Here is a 24,607-nt window from a genome sequence, read left to right on the forward strand (position 1 = left end):
TTTAGTCCACTGCACCACCAGGCTCCTATTTTGGGGGTTTGGGCACGCTGTGGCCACTCTGTCCGGAAAAGGTTAGCCATCACTTATATAAGTTCTCCTGCTTAAGCAGGAGAATGGACTAGAAGATCTCCAAGGTCTCTTCCAGCTATTCTATTCTATTCTACCCATGTTTTCCCGAAAATAAGACCCTGTCTTATATTTTTTTCCACCAATAAAGGCACCAGGTTTTATTTTTGGGGGGGGGGATGTCGTCCATCTGACTCACCTCACTTGCACGTGTCGCCCCCAGCCTCCTTTTTGCTGTCAGAGGCCTTCAGGGCTTATATTAGGCGCACTTATAAAAATCAAGCTAGGATTTACTTTCAGGGTAAGTTGTATTTTGGGGGAAACAGGATATTCTATTCTATTCTACCCTGTTTTCCCAAAATAAGTCATCCCCTGATAATAAGCCCAATTGGGGTTTTGAGCGCATGGGAATAAGGCCAAGCGCTTATTTCATGGTTCAAAAAAATATAAGACAGGGTCTTATTTTCAGGGAAACACGGTGTTCTGTTCTATTCTGTTCTGTTCTGTTCTGTTCTGTTCCGTTCCGTTCCGTTCCGTTCCATTCCACTCCACTCCATTCCACTCTATTCTATGGGCTGAGAGAGAGTGACTGGCCGAAGGTCACCTAGTTGGCTTTGTGCTTGAGGTGGGCCTAGAACTCAACAGTCTCCAATTTATAGCCTAATGCTTCAACTGGATCTTGGTTTAATCATTGGCTTACTAAATGTCTATGGAGATTTTCAGTCATCCAGGTCATGGTTGTCCTTTTTCAGGAGGCAACTAGACTTTCTTGCTTTCTTCCTTGAAAACATTTTGCTTCTCATCCAAGAAGCGTCTTTAGTTCTTCTGAAGGACTAAAGAAGGTTCTTGGATGAGAAATGAAACCTTTTCAAGGAAAAAACCCAGGGAAGTCCAGTTGCCTTTTGAACTGCACCTTTGGGACATTGGCCTTACTACAAAATTTCTCAGATGGAACTTTTCCAACCAATTATTCCCAGTTTTTTTGCCCTCGCATATATCTGCATATTACCTTGATTAACCTTAAGGAGATACACTGTGCCATAAATATTCAAGCTATTTATTTTCACTAATTATGCTAGGGTTTACCAATAAACCAAAAGATTGAAGCTGGAGCTATTTCTGCATTTAATTTATGTTCAACTGCTTCCATTATATACAATAGGAATAAATCATCATGTCGTTATTAATATTAGGTGACCATCTTTTCTTACCCAAAACTCTTTAAAGGTCTCTCTAAGCCACACAGCTATTGTATGATAATTAATTCTGAAGAGGGCATTAAAAGACACCTTGAAAATCCACCATCTGTCTTGCATATTATATACTGTATATTCTAAATCAAGAATTCCTATACATCTGTTCCACTTATTTTGGTATAATTGTCTCATGTTCTACAACCTCTTCGGCTCTACAACCTCTTAAATTCTGATGGTTAAAGCTGAAATCTTCAGTTCAGGAATTATATTCACATTTAACTAATTAATAGCAATAGCAATAGCATTTAGACATATACTGCTTCATAGTGCTTTACAGCCCTCTCTAAGCAGTTTAAGAGTCAGCATACGGCCCCCAACAATCTAGGTCCTCATTTTACTGATCTTGGAAGGATGGAAAGCTGAGTCAACCTTGAGCTGGTGATAATCGAACTGCTGACAGTTGGCAGAATTAGCCTGCAACACTGCATTCTAACCACTGCACCATTACGGCTCTCTATAATTAATCCATATAATATCCCCATGAAATAGGCTGGACCCAGAGAGTGATTGACCAGTCAAATTCCTTGTTATTGTTGAGCTTCCACGGTTGAAGATAAATTTGAAATGGGATTTCCTGCTCCTAATTCAAAATCCAAGTCACTACTTCACATTGAAAAAAAAATTACAGCAGTGCATATAAAAGTGTTGGGGCGGGGAAAGAAATCTACTTTCTTGGGAGAAATAATTCAAAAACCTCTCCCTGTTTTCTTCTACATTTCGCTGCAATTCAAGTAATGATTCTTCTATTTCTACTTTACGTTATTCTGCTGCTAATCAATATTGCGCTGCTTATTCCAGTTCATACAGAGGACATGAAATAGTCCTCTTTTGGTAAACAAGCAGGGGATTATTTTGAATAGTGGAAAATTACTTACCTATGACCTTAAAATGGGGAGGATTCAACAGCAATAAAATGCTCACTGAATGTTGGACTCACAGAGAACATTTAATAATGTTTGGTTATTTATTTATTTTTATCAAATTTAAATGGTTAGGATCCCTCTACTGTTGAAGCTGTGCAAAGAAATCCATGCCCCGTTTATTTACATATCCATGCAAAAAAGGGGACAGACTTTTCACAGTTGTGGCTATCATCTCGATTTCTTTGAAGCCTCCCCTTGGACAGCCAATGGTAGACTTTGGAGATTGGTGGAAGTGTGATTAATTGAATCACTATACTATAATGAAAGGTGAAATCAAGGCCCAATTTATAGAAATGGTCTGTCTGTCTGTCTGTCTGTCTGTCTGTCTGTCTGTCTATCTATCTATCTATCTATCTATCTATCTATCTATCTATCTATCTATCTATCATCTATCTATCTATCTATCTATCTATCTATCTATCTATCTATCTATCTATCTATCTATCTATCTATCCATCCATCCATCCATCCATCCATCCATCCATCCAGTGGTGGGATTTAGCCGGATTGGGCTGGTTTGGGCAAACCGGTAGTTAAATTGCTGGCTGGCCCACCCCTTCCTGGAGTCCCCCCCCGGTGGCCCATTTTTGCTGCAGGGAGGCCTACTAGGCCCAAAATGGGGCATGGGGGGGTGCGGCGTGGTGCCCCCCCGGCCTCTTTTTGCTCCCAGGTGGGTGCAGGAGGCTGAGTACTGCCTGTTACACCTCCTGACCACGCCCACCATGGCCACGCCCACCCAGCGTTCTCTTCATTAGGGCAGAGAACCAGTTGTTAAAATTATTTGAATCCCACCACTGCATCCATCCATCCATCCATCCATCTATCTCTATCATCTATCATCTCTCTATCATCTATCTAACATCCCCCCTCTCTCTATCCCCCCTTTATTATTTTTATAAATAACTCGAGGTGGCGAACATTTTTAATACTTCTCCTCCTATTTTCCCCACAACAACCACCCTGTGAGGTGGATTGGGTTGAGAGAGAGTGATTGGTCCATAGTTGCCTAGATGGCTTTCCTGCCTAAGGCAGGATTAGAACTCACAGTCTCTTGGTGATTGGTCCAAAGTCACAGAGCTGGCTTTCATGCCTAAAGTGGAACTAGAACTCACAGTCTCCTGGTTTCTAGCCCAGTGCCTTAATCATTAGACCAAAGTATTGATATGTATTCTTTGTCAACAATTGAATGAAGGTTTGTTTGGGGCCAAGCAGCACGTAGTATGTTCAAATACTTTAGGGTTTATTCTTCTTAAAATGAGAATGCATCCTTAAAATGTAATATTCTAATCCTTCCCCTCATTTTATTATTATGAACATTAATTTTGATATAGTAATAGTACTTAGACTTATATACCACTTCACGGTGCTTTAGAGCCCTCTCTAAGCAGTTAACAGAACCAGCGTATTGCCCCGGATATTACATTAATAAACCAATTTTTGTCATGATTAATTGTTATGTAGATTGATATAATAAAATAAAATACATCAAATAATCAGTGGGACTGAAGTGGCTACCTATTTTCAAAGGCTGCTTTGTCTATGTTGGTCATTGGGCAAAGAAAGTGGATTCCTCAGGGTTTTATTTCCTTTTGGAAGGAAGCTTATGGAGCTAGGGGAGAGAGAGAGAGAAAAAAAAATCTTCATTGAATAAGATTCTTACAAGAATCAGTGGCAATGTTCAAATGCCGCTTTGTGGATGCTTGCTTACATTATTTATTTATTTAGGAAGCTGAGCTGTCTTCTTCAAAGAAGCAAAGTTCAAAGAAGCAGAACATTATTGGAGGCAAATAAAACATGGCCTTTTAAGATACACTTTCAATCAACTGCAACACATTAAATCAAAACCACCCAGAAAAAAACGAGATGCTGACTCAGAAGGTGTGTGTTTTAAAAATGGCTCACGTCTCTCCATGTCCTGCACTTGTAAGCTCAGCAAAGAACCTCCACGTTTTATACATTTTTAAAACAAGAAGCACTAAAAGCTTCATCTGCATAAGTGTACACGAAACTTTATTAGAAGTTGTTAGGGAGAATTTATCCTTCGGCGTTTTTAAATGGAAGGGGTGGTTCTTTTTAATGCAAGTATGGGGTGTAATATACAATCGGCGTGATAGAACTTTGCTTCCATGATTTTATTTCTTAAGAATCAACATTTTTAGTGGAATAATGCATTGCTTGGTATCATAAAATCTCTCTCCCTCCCTCTCTCTCTCTCTCTCTTTCTCCCCCCTCTCTCTCAAACACACACAGTAAATGCAGCCATGTGAGCCCGTTTGCTGTGGTTAAAGGTACTGGACTAGACACCAAGAGACCCTGAGTTCCAGTCCTGCCTTAGGCCCAAAGCCAATTGTGTGACTTTGTGATAATACTTGTCTCCCTACCTTAGGAAGAAGGCAACCAGAAACCACTAGTTTCAATGTTCCCTAGAAGGACTTGACCTAGAACATACAATGAATGGTTGCAAGGACTCGGCATGGCTAGTCTAGTGAAGAGAAGGACCAGCGGAGACATGATAGCAGTGTTCTAATATTTGAGGGGCTGCTACAGAGAGGAGGGAGTCAAGCTATTTTCCAAAGCACCTGAAGGCCGGACAAGGAATAATGGATGGAAACTGAACACGGAGAGATTCAACCTGGAAATAAGGAGAAATTTTCTGACAGTGAGAGTAATCAATCAGTGGAACAGCTTGGCTTCCTAAGTTGTGGGAGCTTCATCCCTGGAAGCTTTCAAAAAGAGAGTGGACTGCCATCCATCAGAAATGGTGTAGAAGCTATTAGTAAATTTTGTATTTATTTCACTTATTATTCTAATGAGCTAGTGATGTGATTCTCTTCAGTTGATTTGATTTCAGATATTTCTGAGGAGGAAAGGAAATAAAAATGCCAGTTCAAGAAAGTAATTGGATTAATTTCTTCCTAGTGGACTTACAAAAAGCTTGTTAAAGTTTTGAAGAAAATTAAGGCAAGGGATAACATTGGAATGAATTAAAGGACAAACGTCTTTTATGTAAAAAGAAGGAATATAAAGTTGATTTATTTGATCAGGGCTAAAATGGGATATGTTGTAACTTGAGGAGGAAGTTCTTTTCTAGACTTAGTGACATCTGCACTAGGAAAGACGTGAGTTGGATTTGGAGTTAAGAGCTAAGCAGGGGTGAAGTCCTCTGAAGTCTGCTACGGTTCTGTGAGTCTGCTACCGAGCGCATGCTTTGCGCGCATGAGCTGCTCCTGCACAGCACTAAAAAAGGAACATTTTGAAGCCTTCCAAATCTGCAAAGGTAAGTAGAACAGCGGGGGGGGGATTCACTGTGCAACGCTATTTAGACTATCTAGAAGGCAGGAAATTCGACAATTCTAGCTAATATAAATCACGCGTCACAGCAGTGGTGGGTTGCCCCCAGTTCGCACCAGTTCTATAGAACCAGTAGTAAAATCGGCAGGAGGCTCCGCCCACTGACCCCAACGTCACCAAAACGCTTCTGCGCATGTGCAGAAAAGCGCGTGTGCGCGGCCCCGCTACAAACTGGTAGTAAAGGTAAGTAGCATCTACCCCTGCATCACAGCTGATCGTCACTCAGTTGATTGTCAAAAATACCGGTTTGCCCGAACCAGTAGCATTTTTTTACTACAGGTTCGCCTGAACCGATCCGGACCGGTAGCATTTTACCCGTGGAGTTAAGGTATGGAATGATGACTTTGTTAATGAGTATGTTTATTTTAGGACTCTCTTTGGACTTTTGATGAGAACCTGGATTGCTTGTTGCATTTTCCTTTAGTTAAGAGTTAAGATATAGGATGAAGAGTTTTATATTTGTTAACAAAAAGTGGGTGACATTTTGAATTGCTTATACTTTCAAAGGGTGGTAAGTCCCTTTCTTAGCTTTTTTCCCCTTGTCTTTTCTCTTTCTCTTATTTCTTTCTTCTTTGCTTTTTTGTACCTTTGATTCTTGCTTCCTATTTCTCTTTTTCTCTTTAATTTGTTATTTTTTTTACTATTGCCCTTAACACTTTTAATAAAAATATTATTAAAAATAAATTAAAAGGACGAAAGGGCAGAGAAAACCTGGCCTTTTTAAACCTGAAGAATAAACATTTTCTAGTCAAAAGAATCCAGTTCTGATTTAATAGCTTAAAAGGCTTATCTGGATTTTCAACAAGAAGGGGCTGCAATTTAGTCTATCAATCATCCTAATGAGCACAGTGAGTTGAACATTTGTAACTCTTTCCCTGTATTGATTTGTTTCAGAATAAGATGTGGGATATTTGATTCGCCATGCAAGTGTCAAGACAATCACAGCTTATTTCAGATGATGTGAACCTACATGCTTGGTGAATAGCAATAGCACTTAGACTTCTATACTGTTTCATAATGCTTTCTAGCCCTAAGCGGTTTACAGAGTCAGCCTATTGTTGCCCTTCAGATCTAATCGACCTCTTCATTTATTCAGGAAAAATAACCTTATTAAGACTGGACTGAGATTTTATAGCATCTTTCCTCTAAAATGAAATAATGTGTCTTTCTCATTTTTTTTTTTAAAGATTAATTATTATACAGGCTGTCAACACATGATCTTTATGGCTAATTAACTGCCTTATTTTATCTAACTAGCCTTATTTTATCAGAAAAATTGATTTACCTGACTAATTGCTGAAAATAATTGATTTATCTCAAGGCAGGTGGTTGTATTCTAAAGATGATTAACTTAGGCATTTCTCTTCACAGATATTTTTAAAGAAGCAAATAGCCTTGGGTAGATACAGAGTTCTGAAGTCTTCTTGATAATCAGGTTTTTATAACAATCTGATCATAAAGACCAACCTTTTAAACAAAATTTACAGTATTTAATCTAAGACATATAATTATTATTTGGGAATGTATTTCTGTAACCAAAGGAGAAAATTGCAAAGATTTGTTCATTAGAGGTAAGGAATTAAAATAGAAAAGAGAATTGTTTTAAATGTTATTTTTTTCTTCAGTGGAATAAAACTGAGAAGCAAAAATTATACTACAATCTGCTTTCAACTGCAAAGTATTGAAATAGTCACAAAAGGGGGGGGGAGGAAATCAACAATAGAAAATTAATGCAAGCGACTGGCAAAGTCTTCTAAATGCTTTCACACACAAGATTGTAAGACAAGGCACCAATTTTAATCTGAATTTAAAAGTGAAGAAGAATCTGTGGAATACTCTAAAACATATTGAGACTCTAAAAAGAGTACAGAGAAGGGAAAAAAAGATTATTAGGGGGCTGGAGGCTAAAGCAAACAATGAATTGTTGTAGGAACTGGTTTTTTAAAACTTCTGTGTCCTCCATTGCCTTACCCTGCTTGTAAATCTCTCCGTATTGCTTGATCTGGGCCTGCTTTGGTGCCTGACAATGTTCCCCATTGCCAATTAGGGAAGTTCTACTGCAATTGAGGGAAGTTGGACAAGACATCCAGTTGTGAACACCATGATACAAAAAGATGTTGAGACTCTAGAAAGAGTGTAGAGAAGAGCAACAAATATGATTAGGGAACTGGGGGCTAAAACGTACTATGAAAATTTGTGGGAACTGGATATGTCTAGTTCACGGGTGTCAAACTCGATTTCATTGATGGCTGCATCAGGGTTGTGTTTGACCTTGGGGTGGAACGGGGGGGGCGTCACCAGGGTGGATATCACTTGTGTTGCAATATTTTCAGGATCAGACTCAATAATATTAGTAAGAGTTAAAGGTTTAAATATATTTCCTTTTATTTACAATAGGCATTCTATATTCACTGAATATTCACAGATAGAAGCAAGGAAAAGGGTGTAGGTGGCTCCTTATATATACAATGGGTGGAGCTATAAGTGGGAGTGGTGAATTATGAATACATTAAGAAGTGAAGAATAAGTTAACCCCCGATACCCCGTTCATATATTATTTACACATTAGAGAATAAGGCATTTACATCTGACAAATCCCCCTCTAAATGCCGATTCGTTATACAACACCAATTACACTCAGATTCAGGACAATATAATACATACAACTTAGAAGTTAAATATTTGTGTTGCTTAGAAGGTAAAGGCTTTGTCAATATGTCAGCTAATTGTTCTGAGGTATCACAATGCACTGCTTTAATAAATCCATCCTGAGATAATTGTCTCACATGTTTAAATTTTATATCTATATGTCTGGACCTTTGTCCAATGGCATCGGATCTAGATATTTCAATAGCTGCTTTATTATCTTCATGCATAACAAAAGGCAAAACAGGTTTTTTCCAAACATCTGAAATTAAATCATTAAACCATACAAGGTTATTTGCAGCTTTGGATAAACAAACATATTCCGCTTCTGTCGTTGAAGTGGCCACTAATTCTTGTTTACCAGTGTACCAGTAAACTGGACAGTCATTTAAGAGAAATATATAACCAGATGTACTTTTTCTACACGAGGTGTCTCCAGCCCAGTCTGCATCTGCATAACATGTAAGCTTTGGTTCTTTATTGTCTTTAGGTTCTAATATTAAGCAAAAGTCTAGTGTACTTTTCAGATATCTTAAAATTCTTTTAACAGCTTCCCAGTGATACATTGTTGGTTTGCTGACATGTCTGGATAATAGATTGAGTGGTAAGGCGATATCTGGTCTAGTCCAATTAGATATATAAAGAAGTGATCCCATGATTGATCTATAAAATGTGTTATCCTTGAATTCGGGGGAAGATCCATCAGTATTTCTTAGAAAATCAGTTTGCATAGGAGTATCACAAGGTTTGGCATTGTTTAAATTGCATTTATTTAAAAGTTCTACAATCTTATCTCTCTGAGTAAGTTTGAATCCCCTTCTAGTCTTATTAATTTGGACACCAAGATATTTGTTTACTTTACCTAGAGATTTTAACGAGAAATGTTCATTTAGTTTGGTTACAAAGGTTTCTCTTCTCTCTTTATGTTTTCCTATGTATAAAATGTCATCCACATAAATCAATACAAATTCAATGTAATCATCATCCTTTTTGACAAAAAAACAGTTATCAGCAGTTGTAGCGTTGAAGTCCATGGTTCTAAGTACTTTCACTAAACAATCATACCATCGTTTACCAGATTGTTTTAACCCGTATAAACTCTTGTTTAACAACCAAATTTCATTTTTGTTTGTGTATTGACTGTGAGGTGCTCTTACGTATATTTCTTTATCTAGTTTAGCGTGTAGATACGCAGTCTGTATGTCGTATTGAAATACATCAAGGTTGAGTGCTGATGCTACCACTAGAGCTGTTTTGACACTCTCTGTTCTTACTGTGGGGGAATACGTGTCGGTATAGTCCTCCGGATATTTCTGTGCATAACCTTGTGCAACTAGTCTAGCTTTGTATAGAGTATTGCCTCCCTCTAAGTTCTTAATTTTATATATCCACCTGGTACCAATAATTGTTTTATCCTTAGGTGCAATTGCAGGTGTAAATACATTTAATCCTTGTAAACTTTCCATCTCTTTTTTCATCGCTAATTCCCATTTTTTCTTTTCTTCACGAGGGAGTTTTAACACTTCCTCATATGTATTGGGTGTTGTTGGCTCACCATCCATATGCATTATGTAATCCTTGTATTTATTTGGCATTTGATTTCTGGTGTTTCTAATGGTTTTTTCAGGTTTACTATCGTTATCATGCAAATATCTTGCTTCCTTTTTTGTTAATGTGTCTGTCTTAATTTTGTGTTGGCTATTTGTCCAAATTTTGGTTTTGTTCTTATTTTTGTTGATATTTTGCTTTTCTATGATCCCTTCTTCATGAGATTTTGTACCTTTACATTTATTTGGAAATATTTCATTAAGATGTAATTTAGACCAGTTAGCCTGTTCATGGAACACAGCTGTTCTGGAGACTATAAATTTGTTATTGTTATCAATGAATCTGTACCCTTTAGTACCGGTTTCATATCCCATAAATCTGAGTCTTCTGGATACGTTTTCTCCCTTTCTTCTTAATTGTTTAGGTATGTGTACGTCTGCAGTGACTCCAAATATATGCATGTGTGCTAATTTTGGTTTTCTATTATACATCACTTCATATGGTGTCTTATTTACAATGCTGGACCATGTTCTATTTTGTGTGTAATTTGAATAATGTAAGGCTTCTGACCAGAATTGTTTGCTTAAGCCAGCATCTTCCAATGTGCATCTAATCATGGTTTGTAATGTGGAATTTTTCCTCTCTGCAATCCCGTTCTGGAACGCAGAAAATGGACTAGATGTGTAATGTAACATTCCTTTGTCTTTTAACCATTGGGAGAATTCTTTAGACATGAATTCGCATCCCCTATCTGTCATAATTTGTTTTATTTTGATGTTGTGTTGTGTTTCTATGCGTTTGTAAAATTCTTTAAATTTTTGAAATGTTTCATCTTTGTGTTTTAATGTATAAACAAACCCATAGCGGCTATAATCGTCCACTATTGTCAGGAAGTAACATTTTCTATAAGTGATTGATGGAGTTAATGGACCAACTAAGTCCATGTGTACTAAATCAAAAATTTTGTTAGTTGATCTAGTAGATTTTCTTGGCCTGGGGCTAGTTTTTAGTTTTGTAGATTTACATACTGAGCATTCCAAATAGTTTTCACAATTTTTTATTTTAACACCTTCTGCGTGTTCAGTCATTTTTTGTACTACAGGAAAACTGGCATGTCCTAACTTCCTATGTAAGATGTGAGCACACTCATCATGAATTGGCTTACCTATTTTTGGTTTTTTTTTATTGTGTGCATCTTTGTGATCATGAGATGTTTTACACTCATCATTGTCACTATTGCTAATATTTTCATCATCTACTTCAATACAATCTTTCATATTTGAGTCAATGTTATGCAACCATTTTTCCTTAGTTATCAGATAAGGTAGGCCTCCTTTAATCATCACTGTGCCTATATTTATTTTATTCTTCTCCAAAATCGCTTTTCCTTTTGAAAAAACAATGTTAATGTCAGAATCTCTACTTAGTTTTATAGCACTTAGTATGTTATGAGGTATCTCAGGTATTAGCAATACCCCCTCTATTTTTCCTAGACCAGGCAAGGTTACATTCCCTCTACCTAATACTTGCACCTTTTCTTGGTTAGCTACCTTTATTACAAATTTATCTTCTGCAAATGAAGACAATATATTTTTGTTATTAGTGGTGTGATTAGTTGCTCCAGAATCAATAAGCCAATTATTGTTCTCATTTTGCTGTATGTTAGTGTTGTCTTGTTTATTTAGCCCGTTCAGTGAGCCAGATTTTCTATCTTTTGAATTATCTCTGCCCCCTCTATTCTCTTTGTAATTTGGTGGGCTCCTATATCTATGTCTATCTATGGAAGACTGTCTATAATTGTATTTGTTTCTATATTCTGACCTATGCCTTTCTCTTGAAATTTTGGGACAGTCTCTTCTATTGTGTTCCCTGGATCCACAATTGTGGCATTTAAATGTTTCATTATATTTTTCTTGGAAAGCTACTTTCCTATATGGTTTGTGTTCTGTGTGATTTCTAGAATGATTCCTTCTTGAATTGTCTTCTGCTATCAATTTATTGGATAGACTTTCTATGGATAAATATCCTAGATTGATAGTGTCTAAATGTGACATAAAATTGTCCCATGATGAATCAAGTGAGTTGATAATAACACTTTTCATTGTTTGGTCTGAAATCACCTCCCCCCTCAAATGCAGCTCAGCTCTTATTTTGTTTAAATATATTAAATGCTCACTTATGGAAACCCCTGGTTTTACCCTAGATGAAAAGAAATCTTTAGACATCCTTGTGGTGGTAGCTACACTGTCACTGTGAAACAAATTAAACATGCATTGAATGATTTCTGAAACAGTCAGATTTGGCTTAATGCTATGATACATTGCAGGAGACACACTAGATATTATTAAGAAAAATGCTCTATGGTGTAAACAATCTATTTTTAGAGTCCAAGGTCTTTTTGGGGGACTAGTGATAAAAAATAATAAGTTTTCCTTCATAAAGACAACCTGGAGCTGTTGATACCATTCTTGCAAATTAACGCCATCAACCCTTAGCTTTGGGAAGTCACTGGGTAAATTTCCGACATTATTGTGTCCATCACTTACAACCTGAGGTAGTCCGTGGTCTCGCAAGTGTAGAAAATTGCAAAACGGCATGGGGATGCTCGCAACGAGTCTGCATGGTCTCCTCGCCAGTTCATGTCTTCCCGGACCGTCTGCGTAGTTTTGCGCATGCGCGTTGTCCATTTCTTCTTTGGAGTCGTCGTGGAAGGTTCTCTCCATTGTGGCTCGCTCGTTCTGCTCCTCTTCAGATGAATCGGTCTCTGGTTCGATTTTGGGAGTCTTGACGACGGCGGCTGCTCTTCCTCTTCCCCTGAGGGCTTTGATGCTTGCTTCGGTCTGTGGCGTAGGGCGGTACCGGCAGGGCTCTCTGGGTTTGGGCGTCGGCGTCCTCGTAGTCAGGATGGGAGCGGGCAGGTCTTGAGGCATCGGCTTGCTCGCTCGCTTTTTCGGTAGCTGTTTGTTAATTTTTAGTTTTGGCCCAAATGCAGCAAAAAGCGTTTTCATTGCTGATTTTATTTGGGAGTTTGTTGAATCATCTTCACTTTCTGATTCTGATTCTTCTGAGGAGTTTGAATCTTCTTTTTCATTTTCGTTGTTTGATAACGTTTTTCGCGCCAGAAATTTTGAATTGAGCATTTTGATTGGCTCTGCTTCGCTCACCCTGGAGGCCTGTTGAAACCAAGATGGCTGCCATTCAAAATTTCGTGCGGGATCACCGTTTTTCTTCTTCGTAATGACTTTCTCTGCAGTCATATCACTCACTATTTTTGGGTCTTTAGACTTTTCATTAGTGATGTTTTTCTCTCTCGCTGCTCCGCTGTTCTTCAGCATATCTTGGAGTTTCGCGATGAGGCTTTCATCATTCTTCTGGCTCTTTAATAGTTTTAATATCTCTGACCTGAGTTCGTTATTCTCTATTTCGATTTCCTTCTGGTCATCAATTTCATCTATTATTTCTTCGTCTTCAGTGGTGTATTCTTCGGATTCTCTCGAAATTGCGTTTGTGGATTCGTTGATTATTTCTTGTTCTGTTTCCATTTCTTTGCTGTAGGCCCTGGTGTTGGGCCTATCTTTCTTAGACATTTTTAAGTTTTTTTATTGAGTCAATTAACCATCCTCTGCTACCAGCTTGTTGCAATATTTTCAGGATCAGACTCAATAATATTAGTAAGAGTTAAAGGTTTAAATATATTTCCTTTTATTTACAATAGGCATTCTATATTCACTGAATATTCACAGATAGAAGCAAGGAAAAGGGTGTAGGTGGCTCCTTATATATACAATGGGTGGAGCTATAAGTGGGAGTGGTGAATTATGAATACATTAAGAAGTGAAGAATAAGTTAACCCCCGATACCCCGTTCATATATTATTTACACATTAGAGAATAAGGCATTTACATCTGACAACTTGTGTCAGGGGCGCCTGTGGTGGTCCAAGTGCTCTGCCAGCGAAAACGGATGTCAGCATCCCAGCACTGACATATATAAAGAGAGGAAAAGCTTGAACTTTTGCCTACTAAATCCCTTTGAAGATTCTGTCTCCTCGGAGATGGGAGGGGGGGGAGACATTCCTGTGATCTGACGAAGAAGAGATGAGGAAAGTGGCTTGGAAGATAGCCAATGAGAAGCAGAGAATTGGGGATTGGAAAGGGAGGGATTGGGAGGTAAAGGTCAGTACTGACCGTGAAAAGAGCCAGGATCAGATTGCTGTGCTCAATAAAGAGAAAATTTCCTCAAAGATTGGCAGTTTGCAAATTCATTTATTTTGAGATAGCATCGAAACCTGACAACGGGCTCCCGAACTCTGGTTTCGCTTGCGATGGCCTCCTGCAACCCACTACCACCGAAAGCTCCATTTTTGCAGGCAGAGGCATTGTGGCCCAGTCCTTCGCTGTTTCCAGGTCGGCCCTGTGGGCCACATCTAAGCACCCCACAGGCCAGCTCCCAGGCCTTGAGTTTGACATCCCGGTCTAGGCTAACAAAGAGAAGGACTAGGGGTAACATGATAGCAGTGTTCCAATATCTAAGGGGCTGTCACAGAGAGGAGGGGGTCAACTATTCTCCAAAGCACCATAAGGCAGGAGAAGAAGTAATGGATGGAATTTATCAAAGAGAGATGTAAATTAAAATTAGGGAGAAATTTCCTGTCAGTAAGAACAATTAATCAGTGGATAGGCCTGCCTCCAGAAGTTGTGCTCCATCATTGGAGGTTTTTAAGAAGAGATTAGACAGCGATTTCGTCTGGAATGGTATAGCATCTCCTTTTCAAGCAGGGAGTTTGGACTAGCAGACATCCAATGAATGACGGGGTGTCCAACTCTGTTATTCTCTCCTCTATGTTTCTTAAGGCAGGAGTCCCCAACCCCTGGTCTGTGGACCAACAATGGTTTGTGCCCTGCCAGGAACTGGGCTGCACAAGCAAGCAAAGCTCCATCCATGTGAGGGTGGGATGCAGGCAGCATGTGAAACCAGTCGGCGGAAAAACCGCTCTCCACAGAACTGGCCCATGGCATCCAAAAGATTGGAGTCCGCTGCCTTATGAAAAAAAAAAAACCTTATCAAATTTGAACTGTTCAGAAATCTGTCTTAATGATATTCCATACAGATGACCTGGAAAATTAAGTTAAAGATTATTCTAGGAATCCATAATACTAAAAGTGTATTGAATCTTAGATAAATATAAATAGAAGCATATTTTAGTTTATTGTTTATGGTTTTGGTTACATTTAACTTGTAATATAGGAAGGATGAATCAAGTGACACTTTTAAGAGTTGGTCAAAATGCCAAAGTTGATATACCGTGTTTTCCCAAAAATAAAACCCTGTCTTATATTTTTTTGAGCCCTGAAATAAGCTCTTGGCCATATTTTCGGGGATGTCTTATTATTTTGGAGCGCATGGAGCAAGATGGGGCTCCTCTTGCCATCTTACCTGATTTCCAGCTCTGTCTCCCTAACCCTAACCAGAGGAAATGGCGGGGACTGGCTGTGCACGCGTTTAAATATTTTCAAAGAGGGCTTATTTTCGGGGAGGGCTTATTTTTTGGGGGGGAGGGGTTTATTTTAGTGCATGCGCTCAAAAGCCCGATTGGCCTTATTATCAGGGGGTGTCTTATTTTCAGGGACTGTATTCCAGATCTGGATATAGGGCCATATACAGAAATGCAGTTCAAAATCAGAACTTTTCTTTTTCACGTTCCCAAACACGGGATTAAAAAAAAAAATGCTTGAGAAGGCAAGAAAACAGCATAAATAACTGACCGTCTTTGAGACTGCATTAATTAAGAAACTAGGAAAACAACTGACGCTTCAAAATAAATCTTTAAACGTGGCAGCAAAGATTTAGCAACTTGTCTGCTTATTGAATATTAATCTCCTTCCAAATCCCAAAATATCTGTTAACATTTTCACAGGATGTCGTTTGAAACAGAAACTCCTCTTCTTTACGATATGGGCACCAAAAATAACATATGCAAACTTTGGTCAAGGAAAAGAAGGGTTCAGCTGAGAGAGCAGCCTGTAGAGCTTGGAGATTTGAGAAAAGGGAATAAAATAAAATGCGATCATATTTGCACATAGGGGAAAAAACAAAAGGAAATCTCAAAACTGATCTGAAAAGAAATTGAAGACTTTTGGAATTCAGAACAGAATATAGGTCTCAAACTACGCTATTAATAATTAACTATTGCTACAAAATACTAATCTCCATTTGAATTCAGGAATCTGGAATGTACTACAGGCAGTCCTCAACTTGTTGCTAAGCAAGACAGTTGTTAAGTGATTTTTGCCACATTTTACAACCGTTCTTGCCACAGCTGTTAAGTGAATCACTGCAGTTCTTAAGTCAGTAACACGGTTGTTAAGTGAACCTTGCTTCCCTGTCGACTTTGCTTTCCAGAAGGTTGCAAAAGGTGATCACATGATCCCGGGACACAGCAACCATCATAAATACGTGTGTATTATTTATTAATTTATTAACGTATGTCTTAAATATGCAATTGCCAAGGGTCCCAATTTTTCAGCATGGGTGTTCTGAGCTAGGCTCCCTTTATAAGTAGGAAGCAGAGTCTTGGTTCCGGCAAAACCTCTTTTATTTACACGACTGTGAATTCCTTTCATTCACAGTCAGCGAGGCCTGTCCAAACAGTTTTTCAAAGGAATATTTATCAACACAGACCTTATCTCGCTTGGCAAGCTGCCACGTAACCACTGTAGTTTCCAAACGCAGTACAAGGCAAAACTTGGCACAGAGTCTCTCAGAGTTACGGAATGAACGAATTGTTTCCTGCAAAAACCCACTCCCCGTTCGCTCCTCTTTTGTTTCCTATGGGAGGGGCCAATCACCTCCTAGGTGTGGCTTTACTCCCAAGTCGACCCTGCTTTCTGAGTTGTCCTTGTCTTCTGGCAGCTCTGCGCATGCTCACACTGGGAATGGGCTCCAGCTGTTCCTCTGCCTCACTGTGTCTAGCTCCCTCTCTGCCTCCGACGCAGAGCCTCATCCGAGCTTTCCCTAGCCCCCAGGACTGGCCCATGTTCCTCCCCAACCTCCTCACTGTCCGCATCTGCTGCCAGCTCCACTGGCCGCCGGTGGGCCACAACACTGGGACTATAGAGATGCTACAACAGTCATGAGGGTGAAAAATCATCTTAAATTACTTTTTTCAGTGCCACTGTAACTTGGAGTAGTCACTAAATGAATGATTGTAAGTTGAAGATAACCTGTGTATTATTTTGGAATCAGTACTTCCAACTTTCTCCCCCAATTCTTTTATACTTTGCAAATCTAGACATCCTTGAGGAGAGAGGGGTTGTCAAAACATGTCAAAACGGTAGTAAAGGTAGTCCTCAACTTACAACCATTCATTTAGTGACTGTTCAAAGTTACAACAGCATTGAAAAAAGTGACTTATGACCGTTTTTCACAGTTATGGCCTCTCCAGCATGTGATCAAAATTCAGATGCTTGGCAACTTGTTCACATTTATGACTGTTGCTGTGTTTCAAGGTTATGTGATCCCCTTTTGTGACCTTCTGACAAGCAAAGGCAGTGGGGAAGCTGGATTCACTTAACAACGAGGTTACTAACTTATCAACTGCAGTGATTCACTTAACAGCAGAGGCACGAAAGGTCATAAAACGGGGCAAAATTCATTTAACAAATGTCTCCATTAACAACAGAAACATTGAGCTCAATTGTGGTCATAAGTTGAGAACTACCTGTAATCAAAGTTCCATCTCTCTGTGTATTATGGAATACGTGTAAAAAAAGGGAGTAGCTTTGATCACATGGTCGTAACCAACTTATTGACTTTTGTGACCCACTGTGGATTCCCCAACTGGATGAGATTCCACCGGAAAGTTCCTAACACCAGCAGTTCAAAATGATATGGAGATATTTCCTTTTCTTTCTCAATTTTTTTTTTCTCCTTGGGAATGAAATATGATGAAAAAAGGAGTAAAATAAGATGGGAACATTACATATAGAGGGTGTCACCATTTGATTCCTCTGAAAATTTCAGAAATGAAGTAGGCCTCGTCTGGAGAACAGACTGACTGTAATAAGATTGATGGGGAAGCAATGCGCCGGATTCTGGCTCTGCATAAAATTCAGCGGGTAGATAATTCCACATTCTATTAGAATGGACAAGAGCAATATTTTATCCCTGAGGTATTATTTTATTGCATAGTAAAGGGACACCACAATTTATCATATCATGATTATTTTCAGAATGAATGTTAACACAGCTGGATTCGGGATATCTTAGATAAATGCAACATTGATAGGTTTGAATGGTTATAGTTCCTATTCGTTCAGTTCATGAAATTCTGCATTGGATCAAAATGGATGTACAATATGTAATAATTTGGTATGATTTTACATGCTGAGCCTAAACCAGATGGTGTTAAGAAAGACTGTTTGGGTATATATCACGATGAACATGTTTTCCTCCCCGCTTCCTCCTCCTCCCTCTCCCCCTCCTCCTCCTCCACCATCATTTTCTTTGATATCATTATGTTGTCAAAAGTACAGGTAGTCCTCAACTTATGACCACAACTGAGCCAGAGGTGGGTTTCAGCAGGTTCTGACCAGTTCTGGAGAACTGGTAGTGGAAATTTTGAGTAGTTCGGAAAACCGGTAGTAAAAATTCTGGCTGGCTCCACCCCCATCTATTCTCTGCCTCCCAAGTCCCAGCTGATCAGGAGGAAATGGGGATTTTGCAGTATCCTTCCCCTGCCACGCCCACCAAGCCACACCCACCAAGCCATGCCACGCCCAACAAGTCACGCCCACAGAACCAATAGTAAAAAAATTTGAAACCCACCATTGAACTGAACCCAACATTTCTGTAGTTAAGTAAAACAGGTGTTAAGTGAGTTTTGCCCCATTTTACTTGCCACAGTTGCTAAGTGAATCACTGCATTTGTTAACTTAGCCACAAGGCTGTAAAAGGAATCTGGCTTCCCCACTGAATTTGTTTGTTAGAAGGTCATAAAAGAGGATCCTATGACCCCAGGATTCTGCAACCATCGTAAATATGAACCAGTTGCCAAGCATCTGAATTTGGATCTCATGACCATACGGGGATGCTGCAATGGTTGTAAGTGTGAAAATGGCCATAACTTTCTTTTTTGCAGTGCCGTTGCAACTTTGAATGGCCAAACCAACTAAATGAACTGTTGTAAGTTGAGGACTACCTGTATCCTCTTTGTCACAGACTGCAGTGCAAATCCATGCAAAGAATCTTAAAGAGAGGCTTCACAAAATGTCTTGGTATGAGGAAACGCACCTTTCTCAAAAGCGTTAAAGAGGATTGGCTGCAGGGATGGTATTCACTTACCTTCGCTACCGGTTCGCGATATGAGAGCGTGCGCACCTCCTCCACATATGCACAGACTTTCTGCACATGCGCAGAGGGTCAAAAATGGGACGTGATGATGTCCGGGCAGGTGGGCAGAGCCTCTCGCCGCCGGCACTACCGGATTGTGCCAGCTGAATTTCACCACTGATTGGCTGCTAGAAAAATTGTTCTCAATTAGGACCAACCTTCTCTTCTGCTGAGAATGCTAGCAAACTAAAGCATTCCGTGGTGGGATTCCAAATCTTTTCCTACCGGTTCTATGAGAGATCGCATGCGCAACATTCAAAGACCTCCCCTGGTGTCAACTCTGGCGAGCTGAGCTGTTGTTTAGCTCAGCTGATGCGCAGCTCAGCTGACACACGAATCAGCTGAGCAAAAAAACAAGGGAATATAGGACAGGGAATGGTGGAGGCGGGAGGGTGGGGCCAGCCAGAGGTGGTATTTGCCGGTTCTCCGAACTACTCAAAATTTCCGCTACTGGTTCATCCGAACTTGTCCGAACTGGATGAATACCACCTCTGAAAGCATTGTTGGATATACATGCATGTGTTCTGTCCCCGTACCATGCACACACCCAACCAGCCAGCCGAGGGTTAAATAAACTCTTCAAACACTCAATGTCAGTGATAAGGAACTTGGCAGCAACTCCGTGGCTGCCTGCCAAGAACTTTTACTCCAATAACCCAGACAAAAATACACACAGTTTGAATAGTCCAGTTTGTAATTAAATCCACAGCAAATAGGTGTTGTGTCCGAAGATGCAAAGTGCCTCGCCAGAGATTAGCTTTGTCCGTCACAGAGTCTGAATGGCCACCACACTCCCTTTTATAGCCTGTGGGGTGTGGTCCAGTGACTCAGCTTAATCTCTGGCACGCCTCCTTTTCTGCTGTGCTCGCTTGTCTCTCTGACGCTGGCGTGGGTCCAACCACAATGTTTCTTGATCACTATCCGACGGCTCAGAAACACCTGGCTCCTGTCCAATCTCTTCTCCTTCGGGAGACACCTGAGGCATTGCCAGAGAGGAGGGTCCTGGAGAGGGAGGCCTGGCCGTCTCCTCTCCTTCATGTTCGGAGCCTTCTTCCTCCGATAAGATAGGCTCGGAGAACGGAGCCACAACAGCATGTGAAGGCAGATGGGGACAGTTCAAAACAGCTGCATGAGTTTCTAAACAATGCAGCTGCTTTAATATTTTGAGGAGGGGGGCTCTGTGTATGCCACTGTACGGTGAGAAATGTCTGCTTTGTAACGTCTACTTAACTATCAGAGAAGTGTCTACAGAGATCATCGGTCATCCAGGTCAAGGTTGTCCCAAAGGTGCTTTTTCAAAAGGCAACTGGACTTTGTTTTCCTTTGGAGACGTTTCACTTCTCAGACGAGACGCTTCTTCACTTCTGACTGAATCTTTCTATCTTCTACCATTCAATCAGACCTGAAGGAGCTTCTTGGATGAGAAGCGAAACGTCTCCAAAGAAAAACAAAGAAATCCCACTTGTCTTTTGAAAAAAAAAATGTCTTTGGGATATCAGAGAAGCATTTGCAATAGCGATTCCACAAACCTAACTTTACCTGGCATTCATACTTTGAAAAAAAAAGCCTAAACTCAGCTGGATTTACTTCCGAGAAAATACAAAGAAGGAACACACGACCCCAAGAATATATAATATTCTTGGCAGCTGCTGACCACAACTGTCTACCAGTGTGCATGATGTACATCATTTCACACGCGGATGGGCAGCTTTTCCTTGCTCAGTGTATCTCTGAAAGAACAAAGGAGTCTAATACATTTATCAGTGGGTATCACAATGTGTTGATGAAAATGCAGGACATGGATTAGTGGGTTTAAATTGAAGAGAGGCAGATTATGATTGAATGCTAGGGGAAAAAATCACGGTAACAGTAAGAGATGCTTACAGAGGAACCAATGACAAAGTCAGGTGGTACCTTCCCCTTAGTTGGAGATGATCAAGATGCCACGAAGAAGAGGGGGTCAAATTATTCTCCAAAACACCGGAGGGCAGGACAAGAAACAATAGTTGGAAGCTAATCAAAGCTAATCCAGAGAGAAGCAACCTGGAATTAAGGAAAAACTTCCTAACACTGAGGACAATTAACCAGCGGAACAGCTTGCCACCAGAAATCGTGGCCACTCCATCACTGGGGTTTTTAAAGAAGAGTCTAGACAGTCACTTTTCTGAAATAGTATAGATCAGCGATGGTTAACCTTTTTGGTGCCAAGTGCCCAAAGCGCGCACATGCGCGCATGAATGTACGTGCGTGTGCCAGAACTCCCAAAATGCAATGCGAGCATCCCCCCTGAGCATGCAGCCCATGCATGCGCATGCATCCCTGCGCATGAGGACCCCTGCACATCTCCATTCCCACCCCACTCTGGGGCCAGCCAGAGGTGGTATTTGCCGGTTCTACAAACTACTCAACATTTCCACTACCGGTTCTCCAGAACCTATCAGAACCTACTGAATAACACCCCTGGCTATTAAGTCATTGGCTATAATTTGCTCGTGCTGCCCAGTCCTTGCCTTCTAAGTAGCACTTAGCACTAGCACTTAGACTTGTATACCGCTTTACAGCCCTCTAAGTGGTTTACAGAGTCAGCCTATTGCCTCCAACAATCTGGGTCCTCCTTTTACCAACCTTGGAGGGATGAAAGGCTGAGTCAACCTTGAGCCAGTGAGAATCGAACTGCTGAACTGCTGGCAGCCAGCAGTTAGCAGAAGTAGCCTGTAGTACTGCATTCTAATCACTGTGCCACCATAGCTCAGTACTGGATAAACTGGTGGTAAATCAGCATTCCTGTTGATGAGTGGCCTCTTTCCCAGACTTCAATCACTTCCCTGGCTGTTTTTGTGCCTGCTCATCCAACAATCTTAGTAGCTGCAAAATTGAATGTATAATGTCTTCTCCATTCTCTGATCTTACAGGAGCAACAGTGATACAGGCTAAAAGTGTATTTCAGAATAATAAAAGTGTATTTCTGCTTTGGAATTTCAAACTTCATCTTGTTTCCCTAATATTCTAAACTAAGACAAGTCAGATTTCTTAAATAACAGATCAAGAGACCAAGTTGAGTCTATTATCTTAAAAAATAATAATGAAATAGTTTTATGAGACATTCAGGCATACCTGGTTTAGATCCTTCATCAACAGATCCGTTATAGACTTGGTTTATGAATTCCGGCCTGTTGTCATTCATGTCGATGACATAAATGTAGAGATCAATTGGATTCTCCACTTTGTTCCCATTCATATCTACGGCGTGTGCTCTAAGCTGTTAAAAGAAAATAAAGAAAGAAAAAACTTCTATAATAAACAGAGAGGTCACCATTTTATGGAATTTAAACATCTGAATAAGTAAAAACACCACCCAATCATTTTAACACTCTAAACCAGAGGTCTCCAAACTTGGCAACTTTAAGACTTGTGGACTTCAACTCCCAGAATTCCTCAACCAATTTTGCAAAGCTGGCTGGGGAATTCTGGGAGTTGAAGTCCACAAGTCTTAAAGTTGCCAAGTTTGGAGACCCCTGCTCTAAACCTTTGCATACTTTGAAATGTTTTTTAAAAGCTTTCTTTCTTACACTGAAATTTACCCTGCTAATTTTGGTAAGCACAAACAAAAGAAAATATAAGGCTTAATGATGTGCCTTCAAATCGGTGTCAATGTTTAATGACCATGTAGTTGGTTTAATGGACTTCTGTATCATTTTGTTGACATGTACGAGCTATTAGAGATAGAAATCCTATCCTGCTTTGCCAGGTATACATGAATTTCACTGGTAATATAGGCAAACATGTAGTCCTCGATTTATGACCACAACTGAAAGCAGAAATTCCATTTCTAAGCAAGATGGTTGTTAAACACTCGATATTATGAGGGTTTTTTTTGTTGTTGTTGCCATGGTTGTTAAGCAAATCTGTGTAGTTGTTAAATGAAGCATTCAAATGGCGATCACATGACTTCAGGACCCTGCAGCCATCGTAAATACATGTCGGTTGGCAAATGCCTGAATTGTGATCTTGTGATCATGAGAATGCTGCAATGGTTGGAAGTGCAATGACCAGTCACTTTAAGTCCCATTTTTCCCAATTGTAACTTTATAAACAGTCGTTAAACTGTTTAACAGTCGTTAAACAGTTGTAAATGGGAGGACTATCTGTATGTACGTTTGTGTATTCTTATCTATAGTTGGAAAAAAGAAACTATCGAGATGAAGTCACAAAAAGATGACTTTTGAAAAAAGATGAAGCCTTTTTTCAAGAGGCAACTGGGCTTTCTTGCTTTTTCGTTGAAGACGTTTTACTTCTCCTCCAAGAAGCTGCTTCAGCTCTGACTGGATGGTGAGGAATGGAAGGATTTATACTCCTTGTAGACAGCCGGTCATTTGCATCCTTGCAAATGTCGTTGAGGCCACCTGGAGGTTTATCTGTGTCATCAGGGTCACCTGGATGGTACACATGGGTGGGGACCGTTTTTGGAACTGTTGTAGACTGGAGATAGTTGATGTCATATCCCTCCGCCTCTGTTGAGAGAGGGCTGCTCAGTTTTGACACAGATGGCCTCTTTGACCCCCTCTTTCAAACCAGTGTCCTCTCTGTCCAAAATGTGGACTTTACTGTCTTCAAAAGAGTGGAGGCCATCTATGAAATTGAACAGCCCTCTCTTAACAGAGGGGGAGAGATACAACATCATCTATCTCCAGTCTACAATACAGTCCTTTCAGCAGTTCCAAGAAGGCTCCACACCCATCTACACTACTCAGGTGACCCTGAGGACACAGATAAATCTCCAAGTTGCCTTAACGACTCGCTAAAAGAATGTAAATAACCAGCTGTCTGCAAGGAGTCTAAACCACCGTCTAAACCAGTGGTTCTCAACCTTCCTAATGCCACGACCCTTTAATACAGTTCCTCATGTTGTGGTGACCCCCAACCATAAAATTATTCCTAAGACCATTGAAAATATGTGTTTAAATTATAAATTGACAATGTCTGTACCCTATAAAGAAAATCTCTATAAAATGTTTTATAGGTGGCACTTGCCACCAGCCAGATTGGCAAGAATGTTCCCCGGCACGCCATCAACATGTTGGAAATGCAACCACCACAAAGGCACCTATTACCATATGTGGTGGACCTGCCCAATGGCGAAAAAATATTGGCAAAAGATCAAAATACAAATAGAGGAAATAACACACCAAAAGATAGAATTAAGACCAGAAAGCTTCTTACTAGGCATAGTGAATGGATACTACAAAAAAGAAACAACATATTTAACTATACATATGATAACAGCAGCACGAATACTATACGTGCAACACCGGAAGAGTAGTGATATACCAACACCAGATAAAGTAATCAATAAAATTATGGAATGTGCGGAATTAGATAGACTCACAAAGGAATTACAAAATAGGGAAGAACATGACTTTTACTTAG

General features: G+C 40.0%; 1 protein-coding gene across 4 annotated transcripts in view; it reads right to left on the reverse strand.

Moving 5' to 3' along the window:
- CDH4 (cadherin 4) overlaps positions 1–24,607 on the reverse strand; it is a 1,168,269-nt gene that overhangs the window by 186,757 nt on the left and 956,905 nt on the right. For all 4 annotated transcript variants that reach the window (XM_087889045.1, XM_087889044.1, XM_087889043.1 and 1 more), the window contains exon 6: positions 22,295–22,439. In XM_087889045.1, the coding sequence (XP_087745171.1) occupies positions 22,295–22,439 (145 nt within the window). The remainder of the gene's footprint in view (positions 1–22,294; positions 22,440–24,607) is intronic.

This window comes from Pantherophis guttatus, chromosome 3 (genome assembly GCF_059756535.1).
Source record: "Pantherophis guttatus breed Tessera chromosome 3, ASM5975653v1, whole genome shotgun sequence".
Taxonomy (NCBI): Eukaryota; Metazoa; Chordata; class Lepidosauria; order Squamata; family Colubridae; genus Pantherophis; species Pantherophis guttatus.